The 27,505-nt window shown below is 39.2% G+C and overlaps 1 protein-coding gene across 2 annotated transcripts in view; it reads left to right on the top strand.

Moving 5' to 3' along the window:
• Positions 1 to 27,505, top strand: part of LOC142074817 (protein hinderin-like) — a 172,752-nt gene that overhangs the window by 47,478 nt on the left and 97,769 nt on the right. Inside the window, exon 6 of one of the 2 annotated variants that reach the window (XM_075135695.1) lies at positions 21,564 to 21,691. The exons of the other annotated variant lie outside the window; for it this stretch is intronic. Within the exon in view, the coding sequence (XP_074991796.1) occupies positions 21,564 to 21,691 (128 nt within the window). The remainder of the gene's footprint in view (positions 1 to 21,563; positions 21,692 to 27,505) is intronic. 2 annotated transcript variants of the gene reach the window in all.

Below are 27,505 nucleotides of genomic sequence, written 5' to 3'. Positions count from 1 at the left end.
GCTCAACGATACTTGCTAGTCATAAGAAACAGAAATCAGAATTAGAAAGGCCTGTATTGCACCAGTACGGCCTTTCATATCTGCAGTATTTAAATTACTTAGAAAAATCTGCGTGTGCTTTACAAAGTCCTTCCCTCCATACAGTTAAAGAAATAGGCCTGGTATAAGTAATCTTATTTATATTTTTTGAAGCTGGAGCTAAATCAGAGTGTCTCCATTTTTATTATTTTTTATTTATTTTTTTCATTCAAAGTGCTTCAGGCTTGCCAGGCCCTTTCACTTAAAATTGCAGTGCAGAATAGTTGAAACTTAAAAGTGATAGTTGCTTGGAGCTAAGCTTCGAAGAGGATTTTGTGGCTTCAAAGCTTTGTCATTCCTGACAATCTTTGTGGCACCACCACTGTAAAACTGACTGCATCAGTAATTTTTTAAATTTGATACTTCAGCTATGGTATAGTTCTTACTACTTTCTTCTTCTGACTTTTGTTCTAAAGTGTTACACTCTGTTGGCCGAAAGGATTTTTAAGCAACTATCTTATAACTATGTTGTATTTGACATGAAAAGGTGCTGTGCAGAAAGTGGGAAGTTGGCTCTAAGTATCATCTAGAGAATAGGCCTGGGATGCTGCTTAGCTGTCTTTTAACTAAGTCCTTATTTCATATCAAGTCTGTAGTACATTTTCCTGACACTTTAACAAGCTGTGAGTTTTGTAGACTTTTGTTCCTCACTTCCGTCAGCCGGAAGGGTATGGCTGCTGTGAAGCTGGGAGGGTGGAATGCCCGAGTCGTGGAGTCCAGAGGAGTGCTCCAGCTTTTCAGAAACGCCTCTGCGTGGGGAAGGGGATCCTGCTGGTGCCTGAGGAGATGTGGTGAGGAGCAAGTACCTTACTCAGGTTAGGAACACAAGAGCATGTGGTGGGAAAGGACATTGATGTGGCTAGTTAAATTCCTTTGGGAGGCTGATGAAATGCAGAATAGCGTAACGTTCAGTTAAGCGTGATGTGGCTAAATAATACCTCTGAACCTGCCCTTAAGCTAAGACTCTTCCAAGTACGAGCTGGGCTACAGGGGTTACCGGTAGATAGAATGGCAATATATAACCTTTCTTATAGGTAGGTTAAGAGTTGCTGTTCTTACATTTACAGATTAAAGGTTGGAACCTGGCTACCAACCTCTCTTCGATCTGGTTTTGAAGTGGCGTTCTGACAGCTTTCTGTTCTTAATGTACACAGCTTTCTGTTCTTAATGTACAATTCTTCTTGGGTTCTCTCTGTCTTGTCCCCAAAGATGTATCTATTTCCCCTGCTTATTTTACTCAGAAGAATTTGGTAAGATATGAAGCCCTTTCTATTGATTTGAACATTTTTTTCATCTTGCTAAATTTCATGTGGCTCTGTAGGTAAGGCTTTTGTGTTCGTGTATGTTCTAAATTCCTTGGTACGTATTTGGATAAGCTTCCCTTTGTTCAGCAGTATTACCTGTGACTTCGAGGCATTTTTGTTAATTGATCTTGAAGCAGGCACAAGTGGCTTTAGTTTGAATTAATTTTAAAATTGCTCTTTATCTACTCCCTAAAAATCACATGCGCAGCATTTTATTCTGTTGAACATGGCTTGGTTTTGGGTTTTTTTTTTGTTTGCTTAGTAGAAACAGTTTCTTTAAAACACTCTGGTACACCTATTTGTAAGGATTGTGGAAAGCCATAAATATAAATTGAATAGGAACCGGAGAGGTTTTGTTTTTTTCAAAATGGTGATCCAGGAGATACTGGTTGTGGAAGAGAACAGTCTGGATAATACTCCTGAAAATTGTTTTTTACAGCCAGAGCTGCATTGCCATTCTATGTAGACAGCAGATGGCAGCATTAGACAACGTGTGCTTTGTCCAGGTGGCCAGAAATCAAATGATTGCTTTTGGGGTTTCTTTTGTTCTCCCCCTTTTCCTTTTTTCTTTTATTTCTTCATTATACAAAGTAACCGGGAGCTCCAAATTTGGATAAACTACAGGCTTCATCCTTCTCTTAAAAAATTAATTTGTGAAAGGATCTGTGTTTGTGCATGGTGCAACATGCTAAGAAATCATTCTCCAGAGTGAAAATGAAATTTCTTGCAGGAGGGTGCAGAGTGAGGGGAGACACTGCTATTTCACTTGACTCAGGAGGTTCTGTCTTATCCCAAATCACATATATCTGTCCTTCCTCTACCTACTTAAAGTACAAAATGTCATCTGGAAAAAAAAAAAAATTAGTCATAATGTAGCGGCAAAACTGTTGCCTGGAGAGTGTGCCTGCTGAGAGCCAGACGCAATTTGGAAACAGTAATAAGTTTCCCTTGATATGATTATTTTCACTCTGCTTTAAGGGGGAGAGACGATGGAGAAGTATTTGTTCCTAATGGGAATGCCCTTGAAAGAACAAGTAGGCGCAATCAAGGGAAAAATATACATATTGTGCAGTTAAGATTGCAGTTCTTCTACGGACTAGAATAGATTCTAGTTAAATTAGAAAAGAGGTGGATTATATGCCTAAGCTCAGTGCAGCAGTACTAGCCCTGCAGCAAATGTCAGCATCTCAGCTGTGATGAGTGGTGTGTGGTGTTTGTGGCATGAGATTATTTTAGGGTGGTTAGTCAACGTCTTCATTAATGTCGCGAAAAACAAGACACTTTTACCAAATGTATGCTATCCTTAATGCAAAGAGTGCATTAAGCACCTTTTTTCAATACTGCTTCTTATGAGTAAGACCGCATCATTTTTTTGGGAGCAAAATGAAAAATGCACCTATGTAGCATTACCTACATTGGATGTTGAAAGTTGTCTTTTGGTTTTGCTGTCTCCCTTGGCAGTAGCCCATCCCTCCTGCCTTAAGGAAACTGAATAAAATACTATTGTGCGTTTGTGGCAGTCTATAAAGAAGGTTGCTGCAAAGTATGAGAGAATTCTTTTGATGTCCTAAATTGTGTAGTTAGAATTTTTTTTTTTTTTTTTAGCATGTAAAGGATAGTTGGGGTAGTTCCTTTTGTACTTTGGAAATATATCAGGACCAAAGTGGTAGGCTTTGAAAATGGTTTAGAAGCTGTGAAATATCAACTTCTCCCTTCAAAGAAAGTCCAGGTGGATTTGAAGGGGGGTAAAACTGCAGGTGTAAATGATCCTTCCCTAAGCCAGTGAAAGAAGACAAAAAAGCTAAGATAATTGGAGTGATTTTTAAATGTTTATTACTTGTTCACAGTATAAATTCCCAATGCTGTAGCTATGACACTGTCACTATTGTACTGAGCCTGGTGGTAATGAATGTTGTAACATTTATCTTTGCTTTTTTATCACTTATTTTATACCTTTTTTACTTTAAATAATTCCTGATGAGAGAATCCTTGGTAAATCAGGGCTGCGTATTCCAAGTTGCCTGTTACATTAGTGCGAGTCTGATGTATTATTCAAGCCAATCAGTAATAAAAGATTTAAGCCTTTGTCGGCTAGCTGTCGGTTAACTTCTAGCCAAATTTCTAACTGTAGTTCACCCAATGATGTGCTGATCTGTCTTGTCCCTTCCTCTAATATATGGAATATAGGGTTTTCGCATGAAAAAGAAAATAAGAGGAATATTTTCCCTGAGCTGTTAGGAAGGTGGCAGCAGTACAAGTGGAATCTGAAGGGGTTTGTACTGGTGGTTATAGTCCAAAAGAAAAGCAAGTTGTGGTTTTCAGACTTTGAATTTGTGGCATGAAGCACTAGGTGGCCATATACGATCCATTCCAGTCTGGATAAGCTGATGTAAGTAAATCTGCTTCTGCTTTGGATACCTGCTGCAGAAGTGCCAGTCTCTGTATGTTTTCTGTGGCACGGTAGTGTGGAGTCCCCCTAACTTTCCTGGCAAACGCCAGATCAGGACGTGCTGTAAACAGCAGATTTGGGTCACACCTTGTTTGGGACTGAGGTTCAGAAGTCTGCCCTGAAAAGCATTTATTCTGTGTCTGCAACGCATTTTCATGTAACTGTAGTTTGCCCAACTCTTACTTGTTAGATGTGACCATTTTTAGAGTTCTGTCACTGCCTGTATTTCTGCAGGATTTTTAGCATTTGTACATTAAAAACAGTGCGAGAGCATGTTATCCAATATCAGTGTAAGGTTGACCAAATTAGCACTGGTTAAATTGTATATTGCCTATAATTATTCTGGACTTTAAGAATATGATTTTTTGTGACGTTTTCTTTCCGTTTCAATACAGGCTACAAGAAACAAAGAATTTTTTTTTAAAAACTTTTTCAACTAAGGTCAATCTTTGGTCATTCAAGATGTTCTTTTATGGGTTTTGTTCTGCGTTTATGGCTTTGTTTGTGAATCTGTTATCTTGACTCTTGCTAGGAAAGAAAATATTATTGCTAGTTCTTGACTCTTGCTAGGAAAGAAAAGATTGTTGCTAGCTCTGTGTTTGGGCTCAGACTCTTCCAAAAATGTGATCATCTATTTGCAAGGGTGGGGGATTTATGAAGAACTGTGAGGAGAATTTCATACTTCAGATAGCCAAAAAAGTATTTGTCATTTGAATGAGAACATATAAATCTGCTGGATTTGAGCATGATTTGATGAATTTCGCTTCTCGGTTGCATGTTACATGAGAAAAGCAGCAAGGACTGACATACCATTGACATCAGAAAAGCTGGGCAAACTTATATTAAAAAAAGCCTAAAACCCCAAATACTAATACTTTCCCAGTGCAGCAGTATACAGACTTACCAGTGTCAATGAATATTGTTCTGCTAGTATATTTCTTATTTCATGCTTCATTTTCTCTTCTCCCAGAGCTAGAAGTGTCATAAAGTGTTTTGCATTATAAGTACTAGGGATATTGTGTAGAGACAGTATTTGCCGTGTTCTAAGAAATAGAAGGTGCACAGTGAAATCTAAGAAATTGAATAGACAGTTCCACCTCTTCCATTTTCCAAAAGAAATCGGCAAGAAGTAGATGTGTGGGCATTAGGAAGAAACTGTGTCTGTATGTCGATGCCTTTTTTTCCCCATGCCACAAAACTGATAGATGCACTTGCTATAGATAGGTCTGTACATAGGCTTTCCATATTAGTGTTCACAGTGGTTAATGATATTTAGGTTCAGCCTAGCTAGCAAGAGGCAGGGAAAGGAAAAAAAGATAGGAAAGTAGTGGCTCAGCTTCTCTCAAATGGGTTTTAATTGAGCTTTTTGTGATGAAAAGCTAATGGTATCTGTTTTCTAGAGATGACTAATTCTGTGTTCCGGTTGTAAACCGAGGAGATAGGACTGTAGTCAGAGAAGGCTTGAAACAAAATATGGGAGCAGGCATTTGGTTGTTGGCTAAATATTTTAAATACGTTGAGTTATGTTGGGGGAGAAAAAATGCTACCTATTTTTGTTCCAGGTTATACACTTAAGGGTAACAAATAGGAATGCTGTGACGGGTGCTAGACAAGTATTTTTAACAGGGCTGTTTCCTGCTGTAGTTCTTGGAACAGGAAGTAAACATCTGTATCAGAGAGGATTTGCTATTACCACTGATAATTGCAATGATTCTCTTCTATGAAAGCTACTTAACTGCAACAACATATTTAACTACATATTTTAACATTTGTATGGCGTGCATACAAATAAGGTCTATTTTCACTAGTATTCTATACCTGTTTTCTGCATTGATCAGCTGTAATACATTCTGAGTACTTCTGTATATCATTGAAATAAAAGGTTTTACTGCATCTTAAGAATGAACATTTATGCTTTCAGCTTCTTACTTTTTTTTTCCCCCAAGGTTTCATTGATCTAGATATGGTGAGGTGAAGAAAAAGGATAGTCCCAGAGACCAATGGTGTTCAAAATACCAGTGTCTGAAAATGTTGCCTCAGATTGGTAAGCTTATTAAAGCAGAACAAATGAGAACAAAAAATGCAGATTCCATCAATAAGTCTGCACTTCATGTCTTGCTGAAGCAGGGAACATTAATAGATCTCCTCATGTTACTCTGTCTGATTAGCTATCTCTGGAAAAAATGAGTCTTTCCTGCTAATGAGTTAGGGGTATGTGCTTTAACAGTCACAAAGGAAATGTGAAGAAGTTGGACAGTGTTTTCTAACCATTCCTATTGTTTATATTCTTATTTGAGTACATTTAAAAAGGGTTGTAATGTTTATTTGTGAATACTTTGTGCTTAGAGCTGGGGAATTTCTCTTCTCACAAGGGTTTCAGGGTAGGAAGTGGTATTATTGGCAGTAGTGCTCAATTTGTTCTTATCCTCCAAACTGGAAAATATTTACTTCCTAGAATACCTAAGAAAACTCAAGTATGGGTTTTTTCCCCCCCTCCATTTTACAACCTTGTAAACTCTAGCAGACTGATAGGCTCAAAACGGTCACACAAGAGTGGATCTTACTCACTGTAGTGTAAATGGAAGCAACTCTGTTAGTGAAAAAGCAAAACACAAGAAAATCTCTGTATCAGTTCCTACAAGGCTGAGTCTGTAGCGAGCTTCAAAGGTCTTGCATCTGAGGAAAGTGATGATGTGAAGAAAGTATTCAGTGTGGAAGATCACGTAGAGATCAAGAGAATTGGAAACGAAGTCAGCAAAGTAATATTTCTAAAGAAAGCCTTGTATAAGAGAGAAAATAGAAGATAAGTTGGAAACTATGTCTAATATTAAAGGTTTTAAGAACAGAAGGCATGAAGGTGAGAGAGCTCAAGGAGGAACCAAAAGGAACAGTTAAGACCATAAATATGTGATGATGACTGTACCAGGACATGAAGTAAAAGAGAAACTGCATTTTGTAGGACTGAGTGAGGAGTTGATCATGAATTTCTGCATAAGGTACTGGGCAGAGAAGCATTACATCACTGACAAGATGAGGCTACATCTAGCACTTATGTTATGAAATCCGAGGACATGTATTTATACTGGGGGCAGTTCTGCTGTTACATTTAACATTTCTCTTAGGGGTGTGTACACAGCCTTTTTGATTTGGTGCTGATTTCAGTAGAGTCTGCTTTTCTGAGTGAAACTCAGCATCATCAGTCTTGCTATAAGAACCAAGACTAATAGATCTATTTCTAGCTCTTCTAGTTGTGAAGAAAGTGGGTGGCCCTTCCTCTCTCAGTCAGGATCTGCTGAGTTGCGTGGCCTATGGCTGTGTAGACTGAAAAAATATTGAAGAAGTCTAAACTTCATCATTCATCCTTGAGAGGTGACTAGACTTGCCTCTGTCCATCCATTTCAACTCCAGAACTTCCACTGAAAATAAAAACTTGTCTTAAACATAATTCAGAGCCTCATAATAAAACATGTCATGTGGTTAGCCTTTAATACAATGTAACATTTAAAGAATAGTTTGCATCTTTTGCTGGTAAATTACTACATAAATATTTAGATTAGGTGTGAATAGGAATGTGGCATTATTTATGGATCCATATTTCTCTGGCATTTCAGATGCATGGTTGTTTTGCTCCTTAATAAATGCAGACATTAAAAGAACAAGCACACACAAAGTGCTAATTTTAAAGCTTTGCTGCTCAGGGGAGAAAAATCTCCACATGTTTTGTTAGAAGTGCTTGTCGTCTCCTGTTGCATGATAGAGAGAAATCATTTAAAACACTTGCAGTTGCATTAAGCTTCTTTATTTCTGATACTTGTCACGGAGTGACATGTCTCACCTGCTAGTGCAGATTGGTAGCAGAGCAACCTGTCAGATCTGAAGATGTTTTGGTGCTGTCTGTTCCTTCTCACTTCAGAAGCAGATGTGTTATGGTACAGTTACTGCTTTAATTTTTGCCCCTATTTTGTTTCAGTTCTCTCTCACCTTAATCCTTGGAAGGGGGAGGCAAGAATACATGAAATGTCTTACTGGTGAAAATTGTCAAAAGAAGAGGAAAGTGCGGGTTCCTTTTTTTTCTGGTTTAGCTAAAGATCAGACTGTTAGGGAGACTGACCACAAAGGTACATTGCCAGTACAGGGCACAACAGTTCAGAAAATGGTCCTGAAATAATAGCATTGCAAGCTGTTGTGGAAGCACTCTGAGGTCTAAGACATGTGAATTCTCTTACTTGCGTTGCACAGACTTCTGTGAAGGTATGTAAATCACGTACCTTCTCTGTAGCTTGCCTTCCCCTTTATGAAATGTGACCTTCCTTGTAAAGCGAACGTTCAAGGACGATGACAGTAAGTCCATTGATACCTGTAAGCTATTCAGATACTGCAATGATGAAGCTTCCTACCTATTAGCACAGGAGTAAGTTTCCATTCGAGATGGAAAGGGTATAGGTGTTTCCTTGATCTGTTGAAATTAAGGAGAAATACTGAGCAGCTTTGCTGCAGTATTGGCTTCTAAATTAATCCTGCAGTTCAAAAGTTAATTCTTTGGGGGCTATCACACCTCCATGGTCTCCATGATGTTTATCAATGAGAACACCCCACTGAATATTCATGCTTTTGTATCTTGGGCTTGGCAGAAGTATCACTTGAGACCTGTAGGATCTTGTATTCCAGTTCACTGAACTGTTCACTGAACAGTTTCGTGTCTTGTGTTTTGAACTTCTGCGAGGAAAGTAGTTCTCTAGATTTATTTATTTTCATTTATGGTCCTCTTTTTGAAAGCCAGTCACTTCTAGTCTAGGGCCCTTGCAAGGTGTTCCCATACACTAATTTTCCTTCCCTACTTGTTGGCAAGAAACAGATGTGCAAGTTACCTTGATGACCTGTTGGTCTGGAAAATACCCCTAATTTCTCTGATTTTTATAGGCCCCTGTTGTATAAAATCTTTCACTGTTGAATATTTTTCCCCATTTCCTTATAGCGTCTTTGGTTTGATGGCTCAGAAATTTATTATAATCATGGGAATGTATTTTACAAGAAGGCCTTTTCAGTACCTGACTTAACTAAGCTCTTCTAAGCATCTGTGGTGAGCCTTGCATTATTTGCAGACCCACTGGATCAAAGATTTTTCTAGTTTTGCTTTAATGGAGAGTGGCTGTATGCATGGAGGCATCTGACTGTGTTTCTGACTGTATTGCAATAGAATTTGCCAAAGAACTATTTGCTTACTCAAATATTAATCCTGTGAGAGGAGGATATCTGAAAGTGTCATTTTCTTGCTGCCAGTAACTGTCTATGCAAACTCTTTTCAGCTATTGTTTCTTCTGGTGAGCACTTCTGAGTTTAGATTTCGGAATTCCTGTCTTCTGAAATAACGGCCCTCCAGCATTGATATCCTCAAGGCTAACACTTACCAATGTTTCTCTAAGAGGAATGGAGAACTATAATGGGGAAAAAAAAGTCTTACCTATGGAGAAGAGGTTCCCTCTCTTCCCCATCAATACATTTAGACTTCCTTGGTTTATACACATTCAGCTGGATATCTTGGTATGCTCCATGTAAGAAGCCAAGACGACTTCCAGAATGCCAGCTATTGTCTGTGGTAATAAATGTGAGGACATAGGGATGAGATGAGTGTTTTTCTTGCAGGAGATAGCACTTCCAGAGCCCCATGAAACTGGTTTTTATCCAAAGGCATGTAAACCTTCAAAAAGACAAAAGTAAATGCGAATGGGTCAGTGTCACTCTGGGAATAGGCCTGTCCTGGCAAGACCCTTTTTCTAATACAAAACTAATCAGCCAGAGTAAGCATCTTTATCTCCAAGAACAGTAGAAAAATCCCAGGACCTGTATGTTTGGCTCCTGGAAGTTAAGTCTTTGCTATCCCAGTAGAATCATTCCAGATCATTTGTTTTCTTCCTCTTCAATAAGTATTTACCGTTTGATTTGGAAACCTTTTTGTTGGCATAGGGTAGCTTCAGAAAATCGAGTGTGAGGGAAAGGGGATTTTGTTAACATGCTTTCTAACAATTTACAAGTGGTAGCAATTCTCTTCAGATGATTGGAGAAGAGATATCTTCACTATACTTAGCAAGTTTTAATGTATTTAACCTGTTAATTGTAGTATGATGAGAACATATAATGTCTGTACCGTGTCAAATGACCAAGTTCGGTGTTTTAACACTGACAGTGGCCACAAGCATGTGGCAGAGTGTAAGGACAGGGTAAGCAAATAGTAATACTTGCCCCCAAAAGTCTCCCAGTGTCCAGAAACCTGTAATTAAAAAATGCAGTCAGAATGTTTCTCTGTGTTTGATAGCACTGGGTGAATTTTTTTTCTTATGAATTTGTTTAGCTGAGTCCATGTAAACTTTAAACGCTTACAGCCTCCTGCAGAGAGCAGTTCCACAGCTTAGGGGAACTCCGTGAAAAATTTCCTCCATTGCTTTGTCTGGAACCTGGTGGGTAGAAGTACGGAAGAGCTTGTAAACACCTGAATCTGTTTGTTCAGTTGCTGGACAAATGCATATTCTCTGTCCTGAAATGCATCCAATAGAAATTTTCTGTCTTGCTGAGTCCTGTATTCATCTGGCTCGTAACAGTTCTCCTGTTTGTGCAAGAGTAAGGGCCAACCTGGTCCCTTTGGTCTACTGAGAACGTAAAAAAGTGTATTTTTTCCTTATCTGATTCCCTCCCCTTTGTATAATATTAAGGTACATTGTTCTGGTCTGTCACGGTATATCTAGAGACACTAATGCATGTAATCTGGGACAGTGTTGTACTGTTTGTACCATACAGCTTTCTTTTCTTCTCCGATGATTCAGATCTGAAGAATTTCAAAATGCCTGTTAATTTGAGGAGTTGTGGTTCACTTTATCTACTTCTAAATTTCAAATTGTCAGGAGGAAAGAATATCATTAGGTTGGGAAGGTAGAACTTTCCTGTCGTACAATATGTGGATGTGTCACCTTTTGGTCTGGGTGTTAGGGAACCGAAGTTAAGAAATGAAATCTGGAGTGTTGGCAAAAGAAATGATTTTTATTTTTAATTTCTCTCAAGTTTTAAACAGTCCTGTTTACTTCACCTAGCCATGTCTTCCATTTTGAGCTGTGAGGCTTATTTTTGAATACTGTTATTGCAAAAAGAGCCTACCCCCAGGAACAGCAGCAGAACACACCCTGTTTCAGACAATACTATTTGAGACCTTAGTGCTGTAAATGATGTAGAAATGTACATGTATTAATGAGGGGTATAATAGGTTTCAGTGAAAGTGGGAGATAAGATGTGTTAATCTTGTATATTAAATAGTCCTACAACAATGAACCTTATAATGAGGCTGTTATTAAATCTTTTCTTCACTGGCTTCAGTTCAGTGAAACCAGTGCTTTTCAGTTTGGCATGTTTAAGGCCAGCTTTTACGAGAAAGGACCAACTTTCTGAGGCTTTTGATGTCATTCTGAAATACTTAATCTAATTAGAATGTGTACAACACGTGATAGAAAAGAAAATCTTGGGAGCCCTCTGTCATGGAATACTTTCCTTTTTTGGGTTTGGGGACACCTCCTTTAAAATTAGTATTAGTGCACTTGTATGGAGTTTGATTTGACCTCAGCTGCCTTTTAGAAAAAGGAGCATTTCATTTCTCTCATCAACAGCATGCAAACAGATTGTGTTCTAACAAGGTTAGAAAGACTGTCAAAATAGCAATAGTTTTAAAAGAAAAAAATTGAATTATGTAGAATGATCTGCAATTTTTACATTCTGTGCTGTTCTAGCTATACACTGAAGGCAGTTCCATAAGAAGGGCAAGATTTCTTGGCTCGCTGGTATTTTTTTTTTTTCTATTTCGGTCCAGCAACATTTACAGATTTTTTCATCTCGCCACTTGCACCATTTGCAGATAGTCAGATTAAAATCTATGTGCTCCTATCTGAGTGTGTTCTAGTTTCAAAGGGTGAAAAAAGAAAGTTGAAATACCCAAGCCTGACGCCGACTGATACAGAGAGGGAACCACGTGAGGAAGCAGCAAACAAAAGAATTCCCCATAGCGGCCAGGTTTCCTTTCCTGTATGGACCCGAACGGGGAATCTCTTGTTCTGAAAGTGGTGGGAGCTTGGCTGAAGGAAAGCCTGCTTTTCTCTGTCAGCATTATTCCCATTTGAGGGCTGTAAGGAAAACGTTCAGTGAGAGACATCAAATATATAAAATTAAGAGTGATGATTGATTGTTTCCTGCAAGGAAGCAACAAGACAGACACCACTGTGTATTCTCAGGTGATCCCCATTCTGATAGTAACCAAGACCAAACCTGATTAGCTTCCTTATAAAACAAGTTGATGTTTTGTGATCTTACATTCTCATTCCCTGCAAAGCAGACACCTTTCTGATTTACTATGCATGTTCTTTAATTGAGATGGAGGTGCTGTAGCTCTGCTCTCAGTAAGTTCAGGTTTTACATTCCATTTCTCTTTTCCCTCTTCATCCCCTTTCCTCCACGCATCTGACTCCGAGCTCACATTTATCCTGTTAAATAACTCCTCTCACTGTGTCTAAACATAACAGGCTGAGCATCCTTTCTCAGATACCTCAATTCCCATATAGGCTAAAAGCACCTTATCTCTCCTCGGGCTTCCGCCAGGAGCTCCGTTGTCAAATTAGAGTAAAGAACATGGCTGTTTTAATATCGAGTAGTACTGATATGACAAATGGCTTTGTGTAAACAGTAACGGTGGCTACTGTGAAAGATTTTTTTAATTCTCACAAAGGCCTGCAACTAAAACAGCAAGTATTTCCAGTGATGGGTATTTTATGTAAAGCTGTGACTGCCTGTGTGGATGGAGGGGAGTGTAATTTGAGGCAGACAGTAGCAGGAGGATTGCACGGCGGATTTTCATGTTTCAAAGTGATGTGTTAGATCCCTCTCTGTAACAAAATTAACCTCAAAATTTGACAAGCGCGCTGTGCGAGTGAGGAGAGCGGTAATATCCAGCAAGGTCACTAGGTGGAGCGACAGGTCCATTTTTCTTGTCGCAGGGGCTGACCAGTGCTTTTGTCGGCTTTGCAGATGCACATATGGTAGAATATTATCATTTTATGGTTACAATTATGAGCAATTTGATAGAAAATGAAAGCTAAATTATGCAGTGTTCCTTTTATTTGTTTAATTTTGCACTCTAAATATGTAAAAGGAAAAATAGCACTCTTTTTGTGTGTACGGTGATAGGTGCAATACCTTATTTTGGCTTCATATTCTGACACAGCACAGGTTGAGATTATTTTCTGTCGTACATGATGAAATGTGTGGTGTTGTTTTCAGGTGCTGGGACTGTTTTGCACAGAAATTGTATATGGCTGAATCTCCAGGCTCCTTTTTTCCATAAAAAAGGTTCATACGTTTACCGGCGGATAGACAAATACATAAGTAACAAGTTCCTTAACAGTTTCCAGTGGAAGGGGCTGGGCAGCTGTGCCGTCTCAGCAAATGGCAAAGGAAATCTTTAAATCCTGAAAGTCGCTATAGACGTTGGCAGAGATCCCCCTGAAAGGAACGAGTATGTTCTGAACAAACTCTTTCTTGCCAGTGAAGGAAAATCTCCTGCCGTTACAGTTCTTAAGCCAAAAGTAAAAAAATTTTTATGGCCCGTTGCAGGACCAGTAGCCTGTTACAATGATCTGTGGGGTCTGTATTTTGTGTACTGATGTTCTCAGTTTTTCTCTCATCAGATTCGTTATGTTCATTATTATGAAAATGCATATTTTCACCGGTGTGTGTAGCGGCATAATTTGCCTTTTGTGTGTTGCATTCTTCCCTCCTTTTCACTAGAAGAAAGTTGTTAGCACAGCCAGCTGCAGAATAAACCTTTATTTTCTTTTTTCTTTGCTTGTAAGTATCCTTTTGTTTGTATTAATGAAGGTAAGGCTGGAGATGTGTTTTCCACTTGGAATGGAAAGTGCAAGCTCTGAGATGGTATTTGCATTTATTGATCCAGGCACATCTGCTGGCATATGATGGCGTGTGATATTTTTGTCCTTACCCACCTTTGAACCAGAGAACATGGCAGATAAGCTGTCCGGTTTGATTGGCATATCCTGTGGAAAGGATTTTCAATACATAGGATCAAATCCTGAAGCCTAACCTGCTTTTGCATTTTCAGAGTATGATAGAGACCTCTCTGAGTTCGCGTGTTATGTTGGGAATTAGTTTTAGGTTTAAATGCTTTCCTTGCTCTCTTTAAATCATACTGGCTATCGTTTTGTTTGGCCAATTTTAGATGCACTATATCTATATTGTGCATATCAGTATTTTTCAGTATGTTTAAAGCGAACTTGGGAATTTCATCATCTGGGTGGAATAGAGCATCTTGGTAGATGATATAAAACTCAGTCTGTCTATAAAAGAAATTAAAAAAATTACAAGTACTAGGAATAAATCATCCTGGAGAATTTAACCAGGGTAGGAAATCTTGTATCTTTTATTGCCTTTTTTTTTAGGATCAATTTTAACAGTTGCCCTACAGGTGGTATGGGTGGAGATGGAAAGATTATTTTTTGAAAATAACTCATTCAGCTGTTCAGGAAACTGTGTTTTTATTTCTGTTCCCACCTGACATCAGTAAGTCCAGAGATTAGATTTGAATTTGATGTTTTACATATGCTTCCGGAAAGCTCCGAAGGACTGCCCTGGCTTTGTCCCTAACTTTGTTCTTAACTCTGTAGCTTTTCTTTAGGTAGATAACCATAACTTAACTAATTTGTATGCGCCATATGCAGTCTTGGCTCACTTCAAAGTGTAATCAAGTCATGAACTAATTACAATACCATATTCCCAAAGAATGTAAATTTAATTTCCCTTCAAACAGAATGGGAATGTATTAAGCGATTCCTTTATATGAGAGCTGTGGCATTCAACAACATAATGCTGATGCTTCAAACAGAAGTGAAGTTCTTAACTTTTGTGGACCTTGTGACCTTTTTCCCTATGCATCTTTCCTTTTTATTCTTGCATCTTGAGTTAATTTACTGACTGGATAACAACATTAAAATATTCAAGTGTAAATTAAAATGTAACTGTTGGGCTTCAGATTGGAGATCACTCTATCTTATTGTATGTGACTTGCTCCTTTATAGTGTTTTCAGAAATGTGCTTCCTGAGGATTTTGGATCAGAAGGAGATTGTGTTTTGAATTGAAGGCTCATAAGGTTCAGGACCGCACCAGATGATTTCTTTAATACATTGAAAAGTGGATGTGCAGAAAGTTCCCTACAGGTTCTTAGCATCGCTGTGCCAAGGAGTCCACATAAACTCAGTTATATAAGAACGAGCGAAGTGAAGTTGTTCATAAAACATTTTATTACCTTCAGTCTTTGCAGCATCTTCAGAGTTTAGATAATAAACCTTCATAGAAGTTACTAGTCTTTACCCTTTCACAGAACAATGATTCACATAGGTTCAAGCCACTTATTTTATTTCTCTTAATTTTAAAGGCAGAAGAAACGTGTTAGGGTTGACTTTGATCTGTGCCTGGATAGTTTGATTTCTGAAATGCAGTCCTGTTGTTGCTTTTCTGAGGCGAGATTGTCAAAGCGCAGGACTGTATATGTGTTAAACACAAGTTGTATTTTAAAATTAAATGTGGGTCAGCTTCCAATGAAGTATGTAATTGTTTAATGCTAAAGGAAAGAGCTTAGAATATCTTAGTTTATATTTTAAAGTGTTCCTTTTAGATGTTAATTCATTAATACCAGCAGTTTATTTTTATTCATATGACTTTTCATATGTAAGTAGTTGAAGCTGCATTATTTTAATCCTTTCTTTGGTTAGGAAGAAGAGAGCCTGCAGGTGGAAATCAGAATGACATACATATTGCTTCTTTCCCAAAAGGCATGGTATCTTTCTCCTATTGATATGCAAAATATTAAGGTAGAAAATAAACCTCATTGCTTCATGTGTCAAAATACTAAAAAATATATGCTTGGGCGATGCATGGAAAAATGTGGGCCCACTTCAAACTGAGCACACTTGTAGTGGAGTTTGCCACGAGGCTGTCGTGGGCCTTTGGGGCTCTGCAGACTCTGCACATTCTGTTGCCTTGTGTTGTGAGCATTTAAATGTAGCTTAAACCTTATTGTAGATACAGGTATAGTATTATTTAGAGACCCAGCTGTATTGGGTCTTAGCCTTTGTTTGAGTTTGGTGAAATGCAGCAGCATTTTAAGGCATTTTTGGGCCACTGAGTAACCCCCAGTGCAGTGGGATGCCATAGTAGTACAAGGTGCCAAAGTTACAGATGCAGAGGTGTGTCTATTAAACAGATGGGAGCTTGCTTGGACATTGTTCAAGTAGCCAGACACCATCCAGCCACATTCTGGAAATGGTATAGTGTTGGTATAGCAGCCAAACTAAAAAAAAAACAAAACAAAACAAAAAAACAAGCACCACAAAAAACATAAAAGCAAGGTAAATTAGATCAGGCATGAAGTGGTTGATGCTGTGTCCTGTGGCTGTGCACAGCTCCTTGAACAGGTCTGGCTTATACACACCTAGGTGGAGGACAGGCAGACACGCTCAGGTCTGCCTGCAACTTATCTGAATAGATTTTTCTTTGGAGACCAAAGACCTCTCTTTCAGGGCTCAGCCTAGCTTCAGCAACTTAGTGTCAGTGGTACTTCCTCAGCATCTCCTTCTCAGTCGAGTTTTTTCACAGCCTGTGGCTTGAAGGGACTACCCGAGGCAGCGAAGAGAGTTCGATCTTTGCTGAAACTGCCAATATGATGATAACTAGTCAGCTTTCTAGATGCATGTCCTTAAGCAGGGATTTTAAAAAAAAAAGTTTTGTGGTCACTAGATCATGATTGCAGATGTCAGAAAGCTTTCTTCATCATGTGCTGAAATCATATCCCTGAAGGTTTCTTGTATCTCTACTGCAAAGTGTAAGTTATTGCTATCTTATTTAAATTTAAATCTAACTTGTGCCTGTTGGACTTTTTCCTTCCTTTGCTTGCTTTATTCATCTTTGCATATCTCTAATAGCTCTGAGTCTCTAGAGAATCTTCCATTGGATATAGGGGCTGATGGGACTGGAGCATCTTGTTGCTGAAGATGGAGATTTAGCTCTTGTGTTCTCTTCTGGACATGGATCAGAGTATGCAGCCTTGAATAAAAAGACGGTCCAAGTCAGAGCTACAGTCAGGGACTATAGGAATGGTTTGATGCTTGGGAAGTCTTTTAGGGCTTGTCTGCATGGGTGAATGCAGGCAAACTTGCCCTCTAAGCTAATCAGCTGCAAGATGAATCTGGTCTGTTAGTGCTGTGCCTGAGCTGTGCTACCTTACCCTACAGCTACAAGACTTGTGTCCTGGACCTGGCTTGTGGAGTGTGGGACTGCTGGGCTGCACCTGTGTGCACAGACATGCCCGAAGACTCCCTGTGCCACGGTTTTTCCACGTGTAAAAAGGGAACACTGGAGCTTATGCCTGTCCCAAAAATGCTTGTGACAAGCTATTGAGGAAGGAGTCACTAGGTGAGGAGTTCTCGCAACCACTCTGAAAATACAACAAGGCCTTTGTTATTAGTTTGATTGCCAAAAAAATCTCATTAATTGCATTCTCCTCCCTTGATAATAGTTTCTAGAAAACTTTTTTCCAGCCTCAAATTCCTGTGATTGGAGGCTGCTTTAATTTTTTTGTTTCTTTAAAATAAAGGGAGTTAAAACCAAACAATTTTTGAATGATACAGGTTAAAAAAACTTCTCTCTAAAGAAAAAGTCCTCTACTTCTCCTCCACTCCCTCCCCCCCCTTAGAAGAAGTGATTTGAGAAAGGCAGAACTTCAGCAAACAGCCCTTGCAGAGTGGCCTGGTATTGGCAACATTTTGAAAACCTCCACTCTAGATTAAGAGACCAGGGGGTGTTTGAAGTGCTGTAGCGTGAACATTGCTCACAGAAGGATGTGGAGGCTGATGTGTAGAACTCAAAAGCTTTCTAGGAAACCGCTGGATGTTCTAAACCAAAACACTTCAGATTTTAAGCTGGGCTTAAAATGACTGACTTATAGTCAGAGGCAGTGGAAACAGTGTATTGGGAACAGTACAGGAGGTCAGTGCATATGCTAGAGATTGGCATTTTTTCTCCCACCTTTTTTTGCCCTCCACATTCTGGGGAAGCAAGGAACTGTAGCTGTCTGTCCTACTTCAACTTGAGAGGGCTAAAAATATTTCAGCAACGAGTAAGCTGGGAGTAGCTGGTGTAGTCACAGAGCAGACTTAAAAGCCTGAGACTTAAGAGTGGAGCTGGAGAGAAAGTAGGGTTGAGACTCTGTAAGGTGGATGGACCCCACCAGACAGGTCGCTGCTGCTGGAAGAGGTGTCCCCCTCTCCCAGCAGCCTATTCCCTCTGCTCGCTTCGTGCCAGCTCTCGCGCTCAGCTGACCCTTTGCATTGCTGGCTCGGTTTGCTGAGCTCTCAGGGTGAGTGAGAAGTTTGGGAGAGCTGCAGAGCTGGTGCAGGTGGAGGGAGTCAGACTCCGTGGGGCGAGCGGGAATGTGTCTTTGGCAGGCAGCTAAGCGTTAGGTTGGCTGTGCCTTCTCGTGAAACCTCACCCCTAAGAAAAAGCTCTTTGTTCCCTGCCTAACGTCCCTCTCCCTGGAAATCCTGTTCCTCTGTAAGCGTGACACCGCTGCATTCTAGCAGTCCCTCTTCTCAAAGCCAACTCTATCTCCACTGAGGTTATTATCTCTTAAGAGCCATAAATGAACTCTTAATTCTGTGACTTACATTCAGTGACAAAATTAACTAATTTATTCTATAAAATATATAGTAGTTGCAGTATGACATGTGAATGTCGCTGTTGAAATCTTAACCTTTGCCTTTCTGATTTTTTTTTTTTCTTTTGACACCCCCCTCCTCCCCCCCCCAATACTTTACTAACAAACTGCATAAAATGTATTACTCAGATACATTCAAATGCTTGGACATAAAACTACCGCTCAGTGAAATGCCAAGTACCACTTCTCTTGGGTAACTAACATCTTGTAAATCCAATATTTGTGCTCCTGAAAACATAAAGAAATATCTGATGTGAGCATTTAGGCACATTACTTTTTCTGTGGAATGCAAATCTGTAGGACTTATTGTCCTATAGGTTTTTTTCACCCTTACAACTTTTTTTTTAAAGCAGATTATGAATATATTTATCATTACCTATGTATTTGTCTAGAGACTGTATTGCCATAGTACATGTGTGCCCTTGTTATATCTGAATGACTTAAATATTTTTGTGGCAGTGTTGTATATTGCCTGGCTAATTTGTAGGGGGGAAAAAAGAGATCATCTTGCTGCTTTTAGCAAAAATTCAATAGAACGGAAGAGTAAGATCTAATATTAAGGCTTTGTTTTCTTAAGAACATATTCTGCAGTAAATGTACCAGCACATTATGGAGAATTATCGTACTTAGAGCTATTCTGCATGTGTCTTAAACAAATGAACATTTTTATTTTTTGTTCCTATTTGAAGCTTCATGTTTACTTACTTAGTAAGCAAAGCAAGGCTTTGGACTATGGTGGCTGTAACAATGCATTGCTTAATATAGAGCGATTGTGTGAATGAACAAGGTTTTAATCTTCTAATACAGGAAGTTTTAACAGTGACAGTGCTGACCGAATCTTAGAAGAATTTCGGGGATATCTCGGCTGCCCTTCAAGCTCATGTTAACTATTGCCCTTGCCACTCATGATCACATAACTGACCCTTGGACAATCAGGATTTGCTTGCATGCTTTCCTAATGTTAATTTTGCATGTCATCTTTTAAGCTGTATTTTAAATAAATTTGGCAGCTGCAAGCAAGAGGTGGTGGCATCACGTGCACAGCAAGGGCTCTCTGCAGTCTGTAAAACACAACTTGGGCGTCTCTTTTATGGTACACTTGCACCATGTATGTGCTAAGCTTGGGTGTGAGGGCAATCTTGCCTAGCTTTCCAGCAGGACTGATATTAACACTTTGGCAAGAGTGAAGGTAGGTGCATGGCCGTCAGTCGTGTGCCCCGAGGCCATTTAGGGTGCTCATTCCTTGTGCCAGCAGTGTGCTAGCTGGAGGGAGAAGAGGGTAAAATCTGTTTTGTGGGGAAGGGGTTGCTGGAAGCAAAGTGAATTAAGAGGGCTGTAAAAAATTGATAAAGATAGGACTGTCTGTTTTTATATTCTGCCACATAACATGGGTTTAAATGAATTTCCCTATAATTTGTCTTCAAATACTGACATTTAACTCTTAGGCTGTATAAATGAACTGGCTTTTTCTAGAGTAAAATTCATGCCCTGCGTCCAGGCTAATATGTTCACCTACTATAAACATTACTGCCTATGGTTACAACTGGAATAAAAAATTCCTTTTATATACATCATGGCTGGCAGAGACTCCTGAGACCACCACAAATCACTTCAGCCTTTTGGTGCTCTCTGACGAAATGAACTGAAATGTAAAACTGCTCAGGCTTCAGGCAGGCTGGCTCTGGAAAGCAATTAGCTTGTTTAGACCGTTGTTTGTACCCTCCTGTATTTCCAGGTGCTGAGCAAAGGTGTTCCAAAAGCTCTCCTGATTGATTTAAACATTGGGGTTTAATAACCTCCCATTCCTTCCTAAAATGTTTTGGTTATTCTCTGTGTAGCCTTTTATTTAGAGGAAAGAAAAACAAACAAACAAACAAAATCCTGGCAAGACCCTCCCATCCCCCAAAAGAACAAGAAGAAAAAGAAGGAAAAAAAAAAAAACCACCAACAAACTCAGGGTCATAACAGGGAATAATAAAGCAGTGAGTTATTTATGCAGCCATGATTGGCAAAAATGATTGCAACATGAATTTGCCCAGAAGCAATGATTAGATCATAAAAATGTTAAGGAAATCTGTAACTCAACACCATTTTATAGATTGAAGAAGTTTTTGTTCCCTACCTTAATTGCGGTGACTTGTTATTAAAGTATTTATTCAGAGTAATCTCTTTGGACAGCGAGCCCTTATCCCATCTGCATGCATAATTAAAAGTGAGGGGGGAGAGAGGGGAGCATAAATGGTTTACCATGCTACATGAGCAAGGGAGGGAATTACACAATGACAGGTGAAGAGCAGATTTATCTCCTGTTGGAATTTCAATGCTGCAAGCAAGGCAGGACAGTGTTGCTTGCTAATATCCTTGCAAACACCACAGTTGCTGCTTCTCCACATTACTGTCCAAAAATCATTGCTGGGCTCTGAAAGGCCTGTAGCGCTGCATCTGTGGCTGTGGGTTTTGGAGCCGTTGGTGCTCACGGAAAGAGATTTGGATTTGGGTATGTGGGCTTGTGAATCCATGTCTGTGCTTAAAAACGGACTATTTACTTACTTGGCTGGCTATTTATTTATTTATAAATAAACATTGGTAGTGTCTGGCTTTGCTGAATACAAATCAGAGGTTTGTAATTGTTCCAACTGAAACAATGTCATCACCTGCCTCCTGCTGCTGTCCCTTTTCCAATGATAAAAGAATTTGGTGCAATTCTTCTGTTTCCACTCTCTGAGTAGAAAAAAGGTTGTACTTGAACATTCATCTCTAGGCAGATTTATCATCATTAGGCAGTACTCAAACACACAGTATCTGTTTTTAAATTGAACTGTTATGGATGTAAATCAGATTTACACAGAGTAAGTTGGTATATATTTGACTCTAACTAATCGCTAAAGGGTATTTTTCCCTTAACTTCTGATGCCTCACCTCTGCAGCAGCAGTACAGAGAATGCCAGGAACTTTTGAGCCTTTATCAGAAGTACCTAGCTGAGCAGCAGGAAAAACTATCGCTCTCCCTTTCTGAACTCAGTGCTGCCAAGGAAAAGAAGCAGAAGGTAAGCTTTTTTCTCCCATCTCCTTTTTTAATGACATCTTTGAAAAATCTTTTCTCTTTTACTAGAATTGCAACTTTAAGTGTGTTGTCTGACATTATACAGTGTCGAATACTGTTTTGTGATTGGCTTCCCATGAGTCCTTCCCTTAATACATGGATTGCGGGAAAACTCAAAAACCCCCAAGTTTTAGGTCAATAAAATGGGTGAAGTTAATTGACCGTGTTGTAATGGAGTAGGAATCATAGGAACCCATGCCTTTGCTAAGGAAGAAGTTAAGATAACCCTTCTGTTTTCTGTCTGTTTACTGTTAGAGTAAAATAATTGCAGTCACTATAGATTCAGCCTTTCAGATTTTCACTGTGGCTTTTGATGATTGAAAAGGACATTACAGATGATATATTTGGTCAATAAGTGCTTTCTCAAGTCTGTAAGGCAGCCCATCTGATTTGAGCTGTTTATAGAAGACCTATAATTATATACGCAGTTTAAAAACAGAAAACGTTGACTAGAGATACATGTTAAATTAAGTGGTAAAATGTTTCTCAAATGTATGGGCCCAAAGAGTTGAAAACATGGTTGCTTGAGACTTTTTTCTGATAGCTAGGTACTTGATTTGCATTCCTGCTGATAGCAGATTATACCCTGGAAATGAAGGCTACTTACGCAAGTGCTCTACCTAATGTTCTTACCTGCTATTTTCTTTCAGAAGCTTCCATCTGCACATCTGCAGTCTATCCTAACTAAGACTATGCCTCTTTTTATAAATTGGGGCCCTTGATCATTTCTTTTGCTGGAAGAGTCTTAAAGGCTTATAATAGGGCTAGAAGTAAAGTCATCAGCACCGAGTATCCAGAAGTTGGCCTGATTCTGGCCTCTCAGTGGTTGCCTACTAACAAAATTGCACAGACAGTTCCTACTTTCAGGAGCCTGTGAAGGAAGGGTGCATTTTTAATTCTGTTCAGGAAGCAGGTAGCAATACTTCTCTGACTTCATTGGCATCGGGAATCGTTTTTTATCCTGCTAATGTTTTTTTTTTGTAAAATATGTTGTTGGACATTGAGCCATTTGTCAGGCTTTTAGCCTTTATAAACATTTCATTTCCATTCTTTTGTATTTTTATCTGCCATCCATTCTGTGACGGTGTTGAGTTCAAAACAAGAACCTTTTTCTCTGAGAATGGATGATGCCTGTGTTCTTGCCTGTGATATGCAACTTGCTGGGGATCTCCGTGGAAAACGGTCCAGAGGAGCCCATGTAGTCCAACAGCACCGTGGAATCTGTGTTTGGGATGATGCCAATACTTCTCTCAGGTTTTGCCGTGCTTAACCTTTCAATGTTAGCCTTTCAACTTTAAATACACATATCTTGTACTAGGTTAGCACCTAGTATAAAGGTATCCGGTGTAATCACATCTACAGTGTAGAAAGTAGATAAAGTATAGAAGCAGATAATCGGAAACCTTCAGCCTATTAACTGTCAAATCAGCATTTGATGGAACAGCAATCCACGTTCATATCCTCTTGTTCTTCTGTCGTCTTAATCGCTTTATCAATGTATACACAGAGACTCCTCTGAACGTGTTTTCTGATTTCATGTACAAAGTTCTATCAATCTTATCTTTGATTCCATTATTTCTTTTCTCTATACTTACGGGTACTTTTGTCCACAAACGCAAATTCAGATACTATATTGAGGTTTGCCTTGACATTTCATTTATGGTTACCTAGTCTACAGCTCCAGCCTAGCAGGTCTGAAATTACCCTAGCCCTCTTGCCCTTTGCAAGCTTTGTAGGCATAGATAAAAACCTGTCAAAGCATGTTTCAACTGGTTTTTCTTATAGCTTGCAAAATATTTCTAATGTTTCTAGCCTTCCTTGTCAATTTTCTCTTTCTATGCAGTCCTGGTAGGCATAGAGCTGTTTATATCTTGAATGCATTTGGCTTTATAAATTGTTACCTTTTTTTTTCCAAACAAGCACTTCGTGCTATGTTTCTCCTCGCAGCTCAGAAACTGTGGAGAGATCTGCAGGACGGCCTCACTGCGTCGGTTCTTTCCCTAACATACTCCTTTTGACAGCTATCGAAACCGAAGAAAAGTCCCTGGGCTGTTTCTGTTGGACTATTGTGTTATTTTCACACACCTTTTTTGTTGTTGTCTGTTTGTCTCTTCTCTTAATACCTGAACTGCGAGCTCTGAGGGTCGTGGTCGGTCTCTTCTTGTTCTGTTCTGAGTGCTGTCTTAACACAGTAGTTCAGGCAGGCATAGGGGGGGTGTTCTGGCGTCTGCCGCGATGGGGGACGCCACAGGGGAATGCAGCAGGGAGGGATTTTTGGGAGGTAAGAACTGGGAGGGGGACAGACCCAGAAAACTTTCCTCCTGCTCCGAGTGCTGTCCACACCAGCACGCTCTGCCCTGCTGAAGCTCTTATGCTCTCCCTCTTTTTGTTTTCAGCTGGACTTTGAGAAAAGTCACCTTGTTTAAATACTAGGATAAAGGAAGTATTCCTGACTTTTGTTTGAATCCTGATCCATTGGGAATCTTTTCCCTGTTGTTTGTTTTCGACTGGGCTAAGGAAATCCTGGATATGTCTGGCTTTAAATCAATAGATACTAGCTTGCTACCTGCTTTTCACTTCTTTGAACTGTCTAGGAGAGGTAATCAGCGTTTCCTATTTCAGGTGACTGCTGATGTTACCGGGGCATCTGTGCTTCAGTCTAAGATGTCGTTCTGATTTTCCTGTGTCTTGCAGAAACATGGGACTGCACAGTTATACTCGGTACTGAAGCACTTCTTTGTTCTGCCTGTTACCAGCTGTTCTTTCTTGTTTCTGTTCATTTTCCCCTCTTTTTCCTACTTGTTTGTTTTCATTCATTTCTAATGCTACGCCTATATCTTAACATCACCTGCTTTTCGCCTGTCTGGCTCCCTCATTCTTACTGTACAATAATGCTGACCGTGAGCTGTCACTTTCCCCTGGGCTTAGATAGGTATTTGAAAGCATCTCCTTTCAGTGTTTAAATGCTGGGCTTTGTGTTAGAATGAGACAATTAACAGGTCAAGAGAACTGCAGCGGTACCAAACATCTATGGCATTGTTGCAAAAAGAGGTGGAGTAGTATGAGAGGCAAAGGACTGCAGTAGCTGCGTGCATGTGGCTGAAATGAAGCCCTGGTTTGTAGCTGTATTGAACTAATGCAGCTACTTTGATGTTAACTTCTATTTTTGTCTTGTTTAGCATCACCTAACGGTAGCAATAATTCTGAAATCACGTTTTACTTTTACCTAATATTGCTTCTTTATAACAAAAGTCAGCCCTCAAAATTTAAAGAAGCATTCTGGTAGCAGTGAAATAAAATTGCTGGGAAGATGGTGGCGAGATGATTTAAGACAGAACTCTCGTGGAGTCAATAATCAGTAACTGGAACATGGAGCTTCCTTTTTTTTGTGAGATAAAAGTTAATTCCATTTGAAAAGATACTTAAGGTGACATGAATTGAATTATTCAAACTGGCCTTCTCAGCATTAACTCTAGGTTAATATCTCATGATGCCTCTGGTTTCATTATAGGAGCTTTAAGTACATAACTTTTTATAATAAATTCAATACCTAGAAGCCGAACTGAAATTGGTTTACCTTCTACCAACCCATAAAAAGAAGCATTAATTGTAAAGTGAATATTAAAGTGGTCACTAAAGTTGACTCAGACAGATTCAAAGAGATAGCTCTTGTGTAAAGGAAGTGAAGAGCTCTGCTGAACAATAGGCTTCTGCCCTGATTTTAATAGAAAATACCATCCATATTAAAATGTAGTTAAACCTCTTCTATCAAAAATGATTTTTGGATGTTCTTTCTGCAGCTCCCAAATGTTCAGTCTTTGCCATTTTCAGAAGCTTTACACAGAGATGTAAAGAAAATTGCTCTTGTTCTAGGTAATCAGGTCTGACCTAGTTATATAGTCGCTGTTTCACTGCCACCTCAAACAGTGGCAAGAATCCAGTTTACTTTGGCAAGTCTCTGGCTGATGAATCTGTAGATATTCTGCAGCGTAGGGTAGGACTTGAGTCACAAAAGTTGGACAGGCGGCTGAGTTTCTGCAGGACTGGGATTCTTGAGCTACTTCACCTAAAAGAAGGATAATACCTGTAGTCTCAGCATTGCCTATTAATGTTAATATTTGAGTTTACAGGTACAGCTGGCAGCTTTTGTTTCTTATTTGTGGAAGATTACCAACACATCTGCTAATTCCCTTGATTTACATAGATTCTTGTTGTGTATGTGTATTAAGCTTCGGTTCTCCCCCCCTGTGTAGAAATGGCACAGATATGGGATGGGATTGTAGACAGAAAGGCATATCAAGAATTTATTTTCAATGGGATATCTGCTCTCCCCTTTTCTTGTCTATTACATCGTCTGTCTCCTGTTTGGTGTTTATATTTCAGTAATGCTGGAATGAGGTACATCAGGAATGAGGTACTGTTGTGTACTAAGCATTGTGCAAGCGTACTGAAAGACATGGTCTGCTTTGGGAAGATTGTAAAATCTTAAGATGATTAACTTTTCGGGGGAAGATAATTTTTTTTTTACTTTTTTTTTTTTTAAATGTTACTATTTCTCTTGAATCACTTGTTCATCTTAAAAATTGTTGACATGGTTGTGATGTCATTTCACAGTAAAGTCCAGAGGAAGCCTTTTCTTGCAAGGACCAGAAAGCTTTGTTTTCTTTTCATGTCAGTAACTAAAATTCTTGTCCACATCATTGTCATTTTTTGCCTTAATAAGGGTGATTACATACTAAAGAGCTAAACAAGAGCTTCAAACATTGGTTATTTGATTTATTATTTTTTTCCCTTTGAAAAGGATATGGAAACAAGTCAATCTTGAGAAGCCCTTACTTTCTGATTTTCCCCAAACTTTACCATTCCTCTTTTTTTCAACACAGGTCACCTTTAAACACCTTCTTAGCTTGCTTAAAGAAAAAAAATACCACATATGCAAAGGGTTTTGAATGCTATAAGGTAAACCTGCATGATAGAATTGACTTTGTTTACCCAGCTGTACGGGAACAATGGATGAGCCCATCTGAAAGATACTTGAGAACTGGGATAATAAATAAAGAACTAATTTGACTGTGGACCCAAGGGTATTGGAATAATTTTACGAGGCCAGAGAGAGACAGAATTTTAGCATGAGTAAATATTGGGAATAGCCTAGCCTTACCTGTGTTACTTTTTGGCAAATCCTCTGATCTCTCTCTGTGTCTCTCTTATCTGTAAAAGGGAGGTAATGTTTTTGTCCTCATTCTTTCTGTTTTCTACTGACAATGTCAGGTTTTGGGTGCTTCTTCATGGTGTTCAAAATGACTGGCGATGATATTTCAAACTTAGGGTGGTCTGGAGTAGACTACCTTGTAATAGGTTGAAGAAGAATCATGTTTTTTCCTTTCACCTCTAGGTTACTAAGTCATAGTTAATTTACCTGTCTTTTCTAAAAAATGCTAACACCAACCAGCAATGCAGATGGACATAAATATTTAAACGAAAAGGAAACATCAGTATTGAAATATCTGCGTATTGCTAACATTCACCGTAGAACTCCACCTGCACTCAATCCCCTGGAAATGTGTGCCATAGTAGAACCCTTTGGCTTGCATAAAAGCCCCGACTACTTGCATGCTGTGGATGATGCTGTATTCGTGGTGATAAGCACTTCACTCTCAGCTCACTGCTTAAGCGAGGTCTGAGCAGTTCACTGCTTAACTGAGATCTGTGCCAGTTCACCATCTCTTTGTTCTATTGTCTTTAATCAGCTTTGTCT

Source organism: Calonectris borealis, chromosome W, assembly GCF_964195595.1.
Source record: "Calonectris borealis chromosome W, bCalBor7.hap1.2, whole genome shotgun sequence".
Lineage (NCBI taxonomy): Eukaryota > Metazoa > Chordata > Aves > Procellariiformes > Procellariidae > Calonectris > Calonectris borealis.
The sequence above is the reverse complement of the archived record's forward strand: the minus strand, read 5'-3'. Positions and strand labels throughout refer to the sequence as shown.